The sequence below is a fragment of the Peromyscus maniculatus genome, chromosome 4, assembly GCF_049852395.1.
Source record: "Peromyscus maniculatus bairdii isolate BWxNUB_F1_BW_parent chromosome 4, HU_Pman_BW_mat_3.1, whole genome shotgun sequence".
In the NCBI taxonomy this organism is placed as follows: domain Eukaryota; kingdom Metazoa; phylum Chordata; class Mammalia; order Rodentia; family Cricetidae; genus Peromyscus; species Peromyscus maniculatus.
In genome coordinates, this window is record NC_134855.1 from 126,969,609 (window position 1) to 126,981,453 (window position 11,845).

Consider the following 11,845-nt stretch of genomic DNA (forward strand, 5'->3'; position numbering starts at 1 on the left):
TGTCGAACGGCAGCCTTGAATGCATGGGACAAAGTTGAGGAACCAGGAAAAAAATCTGAGTCATTTACAAAGGTGAAGCAAGGCCCAAAAGAGTCTTTTACAGATTTTTTACAAAGACTGGCTTCAGCAGTAAAGAGAACGGTCTCGGATTCAGAAGCTGGTAAGGCAATAATTGAATCTTTGGCCTTTGAGAATTCGAATGCAGCATGCAAAAGAATAATCAGGCCATTAAGGGCAAGATCTGCACCTATGGAAGATTGGATTAGAGAAACAATTAATGTTGAAGCTGATGAGCATGATGATACATGGGTAGGAGAAGTAATTTCAAAAGGTTTGAGGAGTGTTAGATGTTTTGGATGTGGAAAGCAAGGACATTTGAAAAGGGACTGTAGACAGGCCATAGCACTGCATCAGGGACATGTTCAACACTGCATTTACCACTCAGACAGTTCATGTGTCCCCACTTTCGTCTGTCTCTATATGCCAAATGTTCTGATATATCTTGGCATGGCCGAGGTTTTTTTAAAAAAAGTTTTATTTTTAAAAGAATTTCAAGCTGTAATGGCATTACTTTACAGTGCAAAGAGCTTTCCCCTCTGAAACATCAGAGAAAGAACTGACGATGTAATTGCCTCATCACTCCCCAACTTAGTATTAATTCCTGCAAACAGGTGTGATCTTCTCCATAACCCAGTGCAACCAGTGCATTCCCAGTGCAACCAGTGCATTCCGGGGAAGACACCAGAAGTAACCCCTCACTATCCTCAGATGTTGTCAGGAATCCAGGAGCAGTACATAGCCTTAGCTCAGCTAATTGTGGAGTCCTGAAAGTATGATTTGGGTCTTTCAGGAATGGGCACCTGGAAGGGAACTCACAGCAAGTGTTCTTTCTAAATGACAGAATCACCAGCTACACCGATCTTCTCCTATCAGAAATGATTCCTTACTCATTTCCTTGATCTTCATAACCTTAATACCATGGAAGAGTATTCTAATATGTGTTTTTCTGATTTGCATATGGGAATGGCATCAATGTATAAGAACTATGCTGTGACAGAGGCCAATTCAGGCCTCTCTGTTCCGAGTGTGTGCTTCCACACAGGCTGGAGGGTAGGCCCAGGCTCTGCTTTCCAGTGAGCCTTCAAGGACTTGATACTCCAATCTGAGTTCTAAGCAAGCCTGATAATGGGAATCTCCTTTGTTTGATAGAGACATATTGCTATCTTTATTTTTAATCTAAATAAGTTTTAAATTTAATTAATTTATTTATTTTACATCCCAACTGCAGTTCCCCCTTCCTCATCTCCTCCCACTCCCTCCTGCCATTTCTCCTCTGCCTACCTCAATCTACCCCTCTGTTTCTGTTCAAAAAGGGGCACGCCTCCCATGGGTATCAACAAGCGTGGCCTATCAAGTTGCAGTAAGTCAAAGCACTTCTCCTTATATTTAGCCTGGGCAAGGCAAACAATATGAGGAATAGGTTCCAAGAACCAGCCAAAGCATTAGGGACAGCCCCTGTTCTCATCGTTAGGAGTCTCACAAATAGACCAAGCTACACAATTGTCACATTTATGTAGAGGGCCTAGGTCAGTCCCATGCAGGCTTCCTGGTTGTTGACTCTGTGAGTTTCTATGAGTCAAGTTAGTTGTTTCTGTGTTTTTTTTTTTTTTTGTGATGTCTTTGATCCCTCTGCCTCCTATAATCCTTCCTCCCTCCATTCAGTGGGATTCCTTGAGCTTGGCCTAATGTTTGGCTGTGGGTCTCTGCATCTGTTTTCATCAGTTACTGGATGAAGGCTCTCTGATGACAATTGGGGTAGTTACCAATCTGATCACAGGAGATGGCCAGTTCAGGCTGTGTATCCACTATTGCTAGGAGCCTTAGCTGGGGTCTTCCTTGTAGATTTGTGGGAGTTTCCCTGTCATCAGGTTTCTACCTGACCCTGAAAAGCCCTCCTCTTCTTTCCAGTCATCTCTTTCAGTACTCTCTTCCTCCACCCACCCCTCAACACAATCCTTCAAGTTTCCATCCCCACCCACCCAGTTCACCCAAGGAGATTTCTTCTATTTCCTCTTCCCAGGGGGATCCATGAATCCTCCCTTGGGCCCTCCTTGTTATCTAGCCTATGCCTGTGGATTGTAGCATGGTTATTTTTTACTTTACAATTAATATCCACTTATGAGTGAGTGCATACCATATTTGTTTTTCTGGGTCTGAGTTACCTTACTCAGGATGATTTTTTTTTCTGGTTTTATCCATTTGCCTTCAAATTTCATGATGCCATTGTTTTTAACAGCTGAGTAATACTCCATTGTGTAAATGCACCACATTTTCTTTATCCATTCTTCAGCTGAGGAGCATCTAGGTTGTTTCTAGATTCTCGTTATTACAAATAAAGCTGCTATGAACATAGTTGAGCAAGAGTCCTTTGAGTTAGATTGAGCATCTTTTGTGTATATGCCCAAGAGCCATATGCCTGGGTCTTGAGGTAGAATGATAACAGTTTTCTGAGAAACCGCCCTATTGATTTCCAAAGTGACTGCACAAGTTTGCATTCCCACCAGCAATGGAGGAGTGTTCTCCTTGCTCCATATCTCTTCAGCATAAGCTGTCATTTTTATTTTTGATCTTAGCCATTTTGACAGGTGTAAGATGGAATCTCAGAGTTCCATTTCCCTGATGGCTAAGGATTTTAAACATTTCTTTTTTCTTTCCTTCTTTCTTTCTTTCTTTCTTTCTTTCTTTCTTTCTTTCTTTCTTTCTTTCTTTCTTTCTTTCTTTCTTTCTTCCTTCCTTCCTTCCTTCCTTCCTTCCTTCCTTCCTTCCTTCCTTCCTTCCTTCCTTCCTTCCTTCCTTTCTTTCTTTCTTTCTTTCTTTCTTTCTTTCTTTCTTTCTTTCTTTCTTTCTCTCTCCTTCTTCTTCTCCTTCTTCTTCTTCTTCTTCTTCTTCTTCTTCTTCTTCTTCTTCTTCTTCTTCTTCTCTCTCTCTCTCTCTCTCTCTCTCTCTCTCTCTCTCTCTCTCTCTCTCTGCTGTTTTTGAAAACAGGATTTCTCTGTGTAGTTTTGGTATCCATCCTGGATCTCACTCTGTAGACCAGGCTGGCCTCGAACTCACAGAGATCTGCCTGGCTCTGCCTCCTGAGTGCTGGCATTAAAGGCATGCATCACCACCACCTGGCTTTGAACATTTCTTTAAGTGTTTCTCTGCCATTTGAAATTCTTCTATTGAGAATTCTCTGTTTAGGTTTGTCTTAGTTAGGGTTTCTATTTTTGTGAAGAGACACCATGATCACAGCAATTCTTATGAAAAAAACATTTAATTAGAAGTGGCTCACCTACAGTTTTGGAGGTTCAATCCATTATCATCACGATGGGGAGCATGGCAGCATGCAGGCAGACATGGTGCTGGAGTAGTAGCTGAAAGTTCTACATCTTTCAGGCAACAGGAAATTGACTAAGACACTCAGCTGTATCCTGAGCATAGGAAACCTCACTCCCACAGTGACACACTTCCTCCAACAAGGCCATACCCACTTCAACAAAACCAATGAAACCTAATAGTGCCACTCCCTATGAGATTATGGGGGCAATTACATTCAAGCTACCACAAGGTTTGTACCCCATTTTTTTCATTTATTTATTTTTTTGGTGTTTAGCTTCTTGAGTTCTTTATATATTTTGGAAATTAGCCCTCTGTCAGATATGAGGTTGGTGAAGATCTTTTATTCTTTAGGCTGCCATTTTGGCCTGCTGATGGTGTTCTTTGTCTTACAGAAAGTTTTCAGTTTCATGAAGTCCCAGTTATTAATTGTCTATCCTAGTGTCTTGTTCCTGGTGTTCTATTCAGGAAGTAGTCTCCTGAGTCAATGCATTCAAGGCTATTTCCTACTTTCCTATTAGGTTCAGTGTAACAGGATCTATGTTGAAGTCTTTGATTTACTTAGACTTGTGTTTTGTGCAGGGTGATAGATATGGATCTATTTGCATTCTTCTACATGCTGACATCCAGTTATGCCAGTACTATTTGTTGAAGATGCTTTCTTTTCTCCATTGTATATTTTTGGCTTCTTTGTCAAAAATCAAATGTCCATAGGCATATGGATTTATGTCTGGGTCTTTGATTTGATTCTATTGAATCTATTTCCAAATGAAATTGAGTATTGTTATTTCAAGGTCTGTAAAGAATTGTGTTGGAATTTTGATGGGGATTTCATTGAATTTGTAGATTGCTTTTTGTAGGATGGCCAGTTTTGCTTTGTTAATCCTAAAGGTCCATGAGCATGGGAGATCTTTCCATCTTCTGTCATATTCTCTAATTTCTTTCTTCAAAGACTTGAAGTTCTTCTCCTACAGGTCTTTTGCTTGCTTAATTAAAGATACTCAAGATATTTTTATATTTTATATTGATATATTTTATATTGTTTGTGGCTATTGTAAAGGGTGCTGTTTCCCTGATTTCTTTCTCAACATGGTGCTATCTTAGTCCTTCTAGAATTCTTAAATAGAAACACTCAGACACTTTGAGACTCCCTGAATAAAACATGTCCATTGGATTGTTAGCCATTAGCCATGTCAAAGGTAACAGATGGGCAGGTAAGGAAAGGAGAGCCTCTTCAGCCTCCAAATTCATCCTTTAGTCATTCGAACTTAAGAGCAGCCTCACCTGGTGCCTATGTTTTTCTAACAGCCACTTGCCCTTTTAGCAAAGTTTCTCATGACATACAAAGGTATTTTGCCAAATACCACGAAGAAAATTCTTGCTCTCTTCCAGTGATGAATGACTGCACTGAATCTTGATCCTGAGTTTGATGAGGACATACTAATCACTTATAGATAAATGCCTGTGGGGGTCTTGATTCTGAGTCTGAGGAAATTCAGGAAAGTTGTCTCCTGTGCCAATACATTCAAGACTATTCCCCACTTTCTCTTTTTATCAGGTTCAGTGTAACTGGATTTTTGTTGAAGTCTTTGATCCACTTGGACGTAAGTGGATCATTCATCCTCATGGATGAATGACTGGGGGCGGGGCTTGAATCTGAATCTGATGAGGATAAACTAACTACTTATGGATGGATGACTGGGGGCCTTGATCCTGAGTCTGAGGATACACTAACTACTTATGGTTGGATGACTGGGTTGTAGGGAGGCATTTTCCTTTTCTATGTATATCATGGTATACAGATTATTAAAAAAGCATGAAATAGTCTAGTGGCAGGTGATAACTCTACTGTGTTCTTCTGTGTCTTAGTGAATTCAGGAGTGACTGATCTCAAATGTGGCACAAGAATTAGACACCAGGCCAGAGATTCTCTGAACCCATGATTGTTGCACAGTCCAGTGAGCAGAGGCTTACTATGTACAAATTTAACACTATGCTTACAAAATGTGCTCTTCTGAATGCACAGGAAATATTGGTTGTATTGTCAACAATAGAAACAAAAATAAATCTCAATATGTTTCAAAGAAAGGTAAGATAGAATAGATGTTCTCTGACTATGGTTGACTTGAGTTAGAAGTTGGTAAGTAAAAGGTGATTTGAAATCAGCTGTGATTAGAATTAAGCAGTTCAGTAATTACAGGCCAAAGGTCAGAAAAGATGCCAGAGAAGATAAGAGCAGGTTAGAAGCCAGGGGAACTGATAATGAGCACAGAACACCAGGAGAATGGAGCCAGATGTAGCTGCTGGCCAAAGAGGATCAGGGCACTCAGGAAGGTGGCATCTCATGGACATCCCCAAACTATTGGCCTTGAACTTGGTAGTGTGTGTGTGTGTGTGTGTGTGTGTGTGTGTGTGTGTGTGTGTGTTGTAGGCAAGGTCATGGGTCGGGCTTGGCACCAATTGATTCCATTTCCCAGGAGTGAGTTCACCAGACTTCTCAGGAGTTCCTCCCACCCTGAGAATCCTTTCTAGCATTGTTTAAGGACAAACAGGGCTGGTATGGTGCCTCTAGACTGCGGTACAAGTGGGACCTGCCCTGGCAAAGTGCAGGGACAGCCCAGAGATGTTCATAGAGAGGGTATGTCTGTGGATGCTTCTCACTTCAGGGTTTGTGTCACCACAGGGTTTGGAATGTCTCCTTCGGCTCTGCCTTCTGTTTGGGGTGGTGAGAAGGGCACAAGGCAGAGGAGTGGAGATAAGGCCTTAGACAGAAGCACAAAAGGAGGCATTCAGGAGCACAGGTCTCTGATGGGCAGGGCTACGTGGGATCCTGAGCTGAGAAGGGCGTTACCAACTGTGGCTGTTCCATCCCTTTCCCCTTGTGTCCCCAGTCCCTTGGCTGATGCAAAGGACAGCCATGTTGTGGAAGCTGTCCCTGCTTGTAGGGCTGATTGTGCTAGGCACTCATATGTGGACCATTGACAAAGGATTTGTAGACATTACTAAGGATCTAGATTATTTTGTGGCATCTGTGGAGTTTGCTGTGGCTCAGTTCAATGACAATAACCCAGAAGAGAACATATACAGGTTGCTGGAAGTTGGGAGAGCCCAGAAAAAGGTAAGTTCATGTGCAGAGCATTATTCCTTCATGAACAGACCTGGGGTGGGGGAGCATTGGCCGGGACTGATGAGAGAGTACTGGGTCTGCAGCATACTCTACAGCCATGGGTCTGGAGACCCTCCCTTACCAAGGACAGCTTTTCTTATTCCCTAAATGACTGTCTTGGGCTGTTGTTAGCCCTGGACACTGTGCCCCAGGAGTCCTTGGTATCAAACATTCTACTTCCTCTAGCTGCTGCATAGCCCCAGAGATGAAGGCTTAGCTCATCATATGGGACTGAACATGGTGTGATGTGGTGGAGCAAATATGTTCTTAGTATGTGTCAAGCATAGATGTAGGTAAAGACTTTTTTGTTGAGGTGTGTTGTGTATTTGGTGTGTGCTGGGCAAGAGTGGATATTACCTTTACCTGCGTGAATTCCGAAGTGCCCAGTTTAGTCAGCTTTTTGGGCAATTTCCATGTTAGTTCACTGAGATGAATGCTCTTCTCTGGGAGGAGTTCCTGTTGGGTGCTCTCTGAGTTTCCATGTGTTTCCATTTAAGGGTATGACAGTCATTTTCAATAACTTCTCATAACATCTTGAGAGAATTTCAAAACTGGGTAGTGTCTGTGCATTCACTTCAGTCTGTGTCTCTAAAAGGAGCACTTGTATGCTGCCAGCACTCATGTGAAAGGCAATACACCCCCCAAGCTCCTCCTACCCCAGCCAAGGTGGAATTGTGTCTGCTTTCTGTTCTAGTTAAAAGAGTTTCTTAGCAATTTAATCCAGCCCATTTCTTCATCTGGCCCAAGTAAATGTTTGGGAGATGTCACATCACCATGTATGGCTGCTCAAGTAAATGTTTGGGAGATGTCACATCACCATGTATGGCTGCAGCCTGTGCAGGTTGCATGTTCTGTAGGATTTGATTGTCATCCTCTAAATGTACCATACCCTACACATCCATGCCCCTGTAGAGTGCCAGAGTTTAGCAGGAAATACTGGAAGAAGACTGGTGTATGTTTTGTGGCTCTCATAGACACATTTCTATTGACATACAATGACAGGATGTGTCATAAAGATGCCTGTTTATAAGCACATGCATGTTCTAGGTAGTGGACTATTGTTTACTTGATTTTTTGTATTTATGTTATGAAAAAATAAGATCTATTTGCATAATTTCTTTTCTACAGACATGGACAATGATATTTTTAATGGATTTGGAGATGGGCCGCACAATTTGTAAGAAACATGATGAAAATATCCATAATTGCCCATTGCTACAAGGCTCAGGAGAGAAAAAGGTTAGAAAATAAAACCATCCTCAATTTACAACTGATCTTTTGGAAATGAAAAGATAATGAAGCAAAGCCCAAGACAGGGTTTAGGGAAGGTGTAGGGCAATCCAGGCAGAATGAGAGGGTATCTCAGGGCTCTCACTGGAAGCAGAAGGGGCTATCTTCTCCCCTTATTCATTTATTTGTGTTAATTCTTTGAGAATTTCATACAATGTATTTGGATCATATTCTCTCCTCAGTTCTCCCCTAACTCTGCTCAGATCCACCTTTATTTCCCAACTTTATGTCCTATTTTTATTAACTCACTCAGTTCAGCTTGTGCTATTCATCTATTCCTGAGTGTGGGGTCATGCACTGGAGTGTGGTTGACCTACCAGAAATCATACAAAAGGGCTCATCTTGAGCAGACAGAGCCTGGCTCCCATGCCCATGGAATCCCTCTGCTACAGATGCTCACATGGCTTCCATCTGTGACAGAGCTATCCTCATGGTCTTGGACTTGTGCCTTTAGAAGCCATCAGGATTTGAAGAGACAAAATTTCTCCTGTGGTCATCAGCCTTCCTTTGCTCATGTCTTGGGGTTAGGAACTATTTAATTTATCTGTGTACTCTGACTTCCTGATAGAGTCTGGGTGATTCTGAATGACATCATTGTTCTTCATGGCCTGTAATTCATGGGATCTGGGACCTTGAGGATAGCATTCCATTTGGGGGACTATATTAGTGTTTGGTTTCACCTTCCAACTAATGTCCTTGCAGCAGATGCATTTTGAGTGGTTTGTGCTGCTGTTCAGCTGGGAAGTGCCTGATGGGATCTTCTTTCAAGTAGTCCCTTGGTTCTTTCAGGATCCTTGGGATAGAGGAGCTCATCCATCATCATATGTTGCAGGGTGGAATGAGAGCTGTGAGGACAGGATGCCTCAGGGTGAAGACCCCAGGCAGGTGTTTTTTCAAGACCCGTTTGTCTTAGGTAGAAGGGGTCTGTGACTTGTGGCCATTGTACTAGCGGAGATTTGAGCTTTATGGTCCCCACTCCTGTAGAATGGCTGTTTTAGCTTTACTTTTGAAAAAAAAATTAATTGCATCTTGAGATCCTATGGCATTCTGTATTATCTTAATGCATTATAATGTTCTAACTTAATTATTGTGATTATTTTTTCAGGTGCACTGTGTTTTCCAAGTAGATGCCCGACCTTGGTTTTCTCGATTCTCCATCCTGAATAGTACCTGTGTACCAACTAAGTGGGAGAGGGGCTCTGGCTACATATAGTAGTATCCCTTCATGAGAGTGTGACTATCTGTAGTCCAAGGTCTACAATGCAATTAGAAGCAATCTCCACAGCATCTTCTGAACCCCTGAGCAATGCTTAGGGTCTTCTGCATTGTTTATTTTCCATGGATACCATCTTCAGTGATAAGCAATTGTCGTGTGTGTGTGTGTGTGTGTGTGTGTGTGTGTGTGTGTGTGTGTGGATGAGTGTATGTGGGTGTAGCCCTGGCTATCTCAGAACTAGCTCTGTAGACCAAGCTGGACTCGAACTCATAGAAATTCACCTGCCTCTGCCTCCCGAGTGCTGGGATTAAAAGCATGTGCCACCACCACCTGGTTGCAGTTGTCTTTTTTTATTACCTTGCCTCAGGTATGAATGTCTGAGTAAATCAGACTCCTCAGTTTATGTGAAACAGCTCATATATAGACCCTACTGATTGATTTGTCTTCTCATTCACTCATTCATTCATTCATTCATTAATTTCTCTGTGCCCCTTACCTATGCATTCATAAGGAATGCAGAAGGCAGGCTTAGTGGTGCCCACCTACAGTCCAGTACTATACAGGAGCAGAAGGAGAGGGTCTTGGAAACCCACAAGCTGGAGGCCAGCTTAGGCACCACAGCGATGTTACAATCGACGAAGGAAAAGAAAAAGAAGGAATACAAACCACTTTTCCAGGGAGTAGTCATCTGTCTCCCCACTGCTTCTGAGTCAGGAATCAGGCTCCCAGTGGTGTCCACTCTGCAGTGGGACCTGCCCCGGGCTCAGCAGTGGTGGGAAGGAGTAAATGGCAGGATAGGAGGTCTTGCCCTCCTGAATACCACAGGCTGTCCAATAGTGCTAGAAATAAACACATGATTCTAATGCAAGAGTTTCAGGTACTTTCCTCAGTAACTGGCAGATACACAGAGTAAAAATCATGAAGGATACACAAAATGTGAGAATTTATTAAACAAATTTGATTTCGTGTTACACAGAACATCATCCAAGTTCAGAACATGAACTCTGACCTTTGAACCTGTGGATAATTTATCAAGACTTAACATGTTCTGGCCCGTAATTTACATCTTCATGAACTTCAGAGAATGAATGTCACATAGATTGTGTTCTCTGATGGCAGTGAAATTTATCTAGAAACTAAGAAGGGAAATACTTGAAAATTTAGCTGTATATCTCAAGTGATACACAGGATAGTAGAGTGAACCCAAGTAGGACAGGATATTTTTAAGAATACATGATTGAAACATTCTTAATTTTAAGAAGATTATGTTTTTTATTATTTTAATTATGTATACGTGTGTCTGTGTGTGTGTGTCCGTGTGTGTGCGTGTGTGTGTCTGTATGTGGGTGTATTATATGAGTACAAGTGCCTGCAGAGCTTCCTGACACAGGTGCTGGGAACCAAACTCCGTTTTTTGGAAGAGCAGTAAATACCCCCAATCACTGAGCCATCTCTCCATTCCCTGTTCTTATTTCTTTATGAAAACAAAACAAACTTTGCACATGATGTGTGTGTGTGTGTGTGTGTGTGTGTGTGTGTGTGTGTGTGTGTGTGTGCTGATGTGTGGGTTCCATGGCTCATGTGTAGGGGTTCAAGGGCAACCTTGGGTGTTGGTTCTCACTTCGAATATTTTTTGAAATGAGCAATCTTCTGTTGTTCACTGTCGAGTGTGCCAGGTTAAGCGGCTGGTGAGCTGCAGGGGACTGTCCTTTCTCTTCTTCCCATCTTGCAATAGGAGCACGGGGATGGCTAATATAAATGACCATACCTGGATTCACGTGGCCTCTGAGGATTTGAATTCAGATTCTTATGTTGGGGTGGCAAGTACTGTAGCCATCTCCCAAGCCCCCCCAATTCATTCTTAAGTAACAAATGAGTGGATCCTGCTGCTGCTGCTACAGAACTTCAAGAGACATATTGTACATGCGGGAGTGTACAAGCCAGAGAGCAGACAAGACAGCAGATGATTACATTGGATTCTATCTCAAGATTGCTCCCTCTCTAATTCTTGTTTGAACCTGGAAAAACTGCAGGGTAAGGGTAGCAGATTATAACAAAAATACCTAAAAGAAAAACAGAAAACAAAGGTAGATAGAAATGGTTAAGAAATCCAGGGGTCAGTCCTTCAGGAGGGATAAGACAGTTGCTAACCTTTGGCAAGCTAAATCCAGATTTGGAGAAAACAGTCAAATCACAAGCTGCAATGATAAGGGGCTTCTGTGCAGATCTGGAGACGTTAGAGCCATGACAGTAAGTTATGATCGGACTGCTACTAGGAAGGGGGATTTAATAAGATATAGGAGCTTGCGTCTATTGTGGTGGGGAAGCCAAGGGGTTCAGGAATGCTTTGAAGTACTACTGGGGGGAAGGATGTCTGCATTTTTAGACCCCCTTACCATCATCATCAGTCTTGGTTGTGTGTTTTTGTCAATTTGGCACAAGCTAGAGTTATCTGGAAAGAGGAACTTCAGCTGAGAAAATGTTTCCATTAGATGGCCTGTAGGCAAGTCTGTAGGACAGTTTCTTGATTAATGATTGATGTGGGAGGGCCCAGCCCACCGTGGGTGGTGCCATCCCTGTGAGGCAGTCCTAAGTTGGATAAGAAGGCTGAGCAAGCCACGAGGAGCAAGTCAGTATGCAGCATTCACCCATGGCCTCTGTGTCAGTCCCTTTCTCCAGGTTCCTGCTTTGAGTCCCTGCCCTGACTTCTCTAGATGATGGATTACAAGCTATAAGATGAAATAAAACCCTTTCCTCCTCAAATCCATTTTTATCATGTTGCTTTATCACAGCAG

The 11,845-nt window shown here is 42.4% G+C and overlaps 1 protein-coding gene across 1 annotated transcript; it reads left to right on the plus strand.

The window, feature by feature from the left end:
- The first annotated feature begins 6,248 nt into the window (after positions 1 to 6,248).
- Positions 6,249 to 9,130, plus strand: LOC102917043 (cystatin domain-containing protein 1). Its single transcript, XM_006984493.3, has 3 exons — positions 6,249 to 6,496; positions 7,673 to 7,783; positions 8,940 to 9,130. The coding sequence occupies exons 1-3, from the start codon at positions 6,281 to 6,283 to the stop codon at positions 9,045 to 9,047; spliced, it is 435 nt and encodes a 144-aa protein (XP_006984555.1). The 5' UTR covers positions 6,249 to 6,280; the 3' UTR covers positions 9,048 to 9,130.
- Positions 9,131 to 11,845: the final 2,715 nt, after the last annotated feature.

Excerpts from the sequence above, each read along its gene's own strand:
- LOC102917043 (XM_006984493.3), top strand. The coding sequence starts at position 6,281 with ATGCAAAGGACAGCCATGTTGTGGAAGCTGTCCCTGCTTGTAGGGCTG. Across the intron at positions 6,497-7,672 it reads TTGGGAGAGCCCAGAAAAAG|ACATGGACAATGATATTTTT; the intron begins GTAAGTTCATGT and ends TCTTTTCTACAG. Across the intron at positions 7,784-8,939 it reads AAGGCTCAGGAGAGAAAAAG|GTGCACTGTGTTTTCCAAGT; the intron begins GTTAGAAAATAA and ends TTATTTTTTCAG.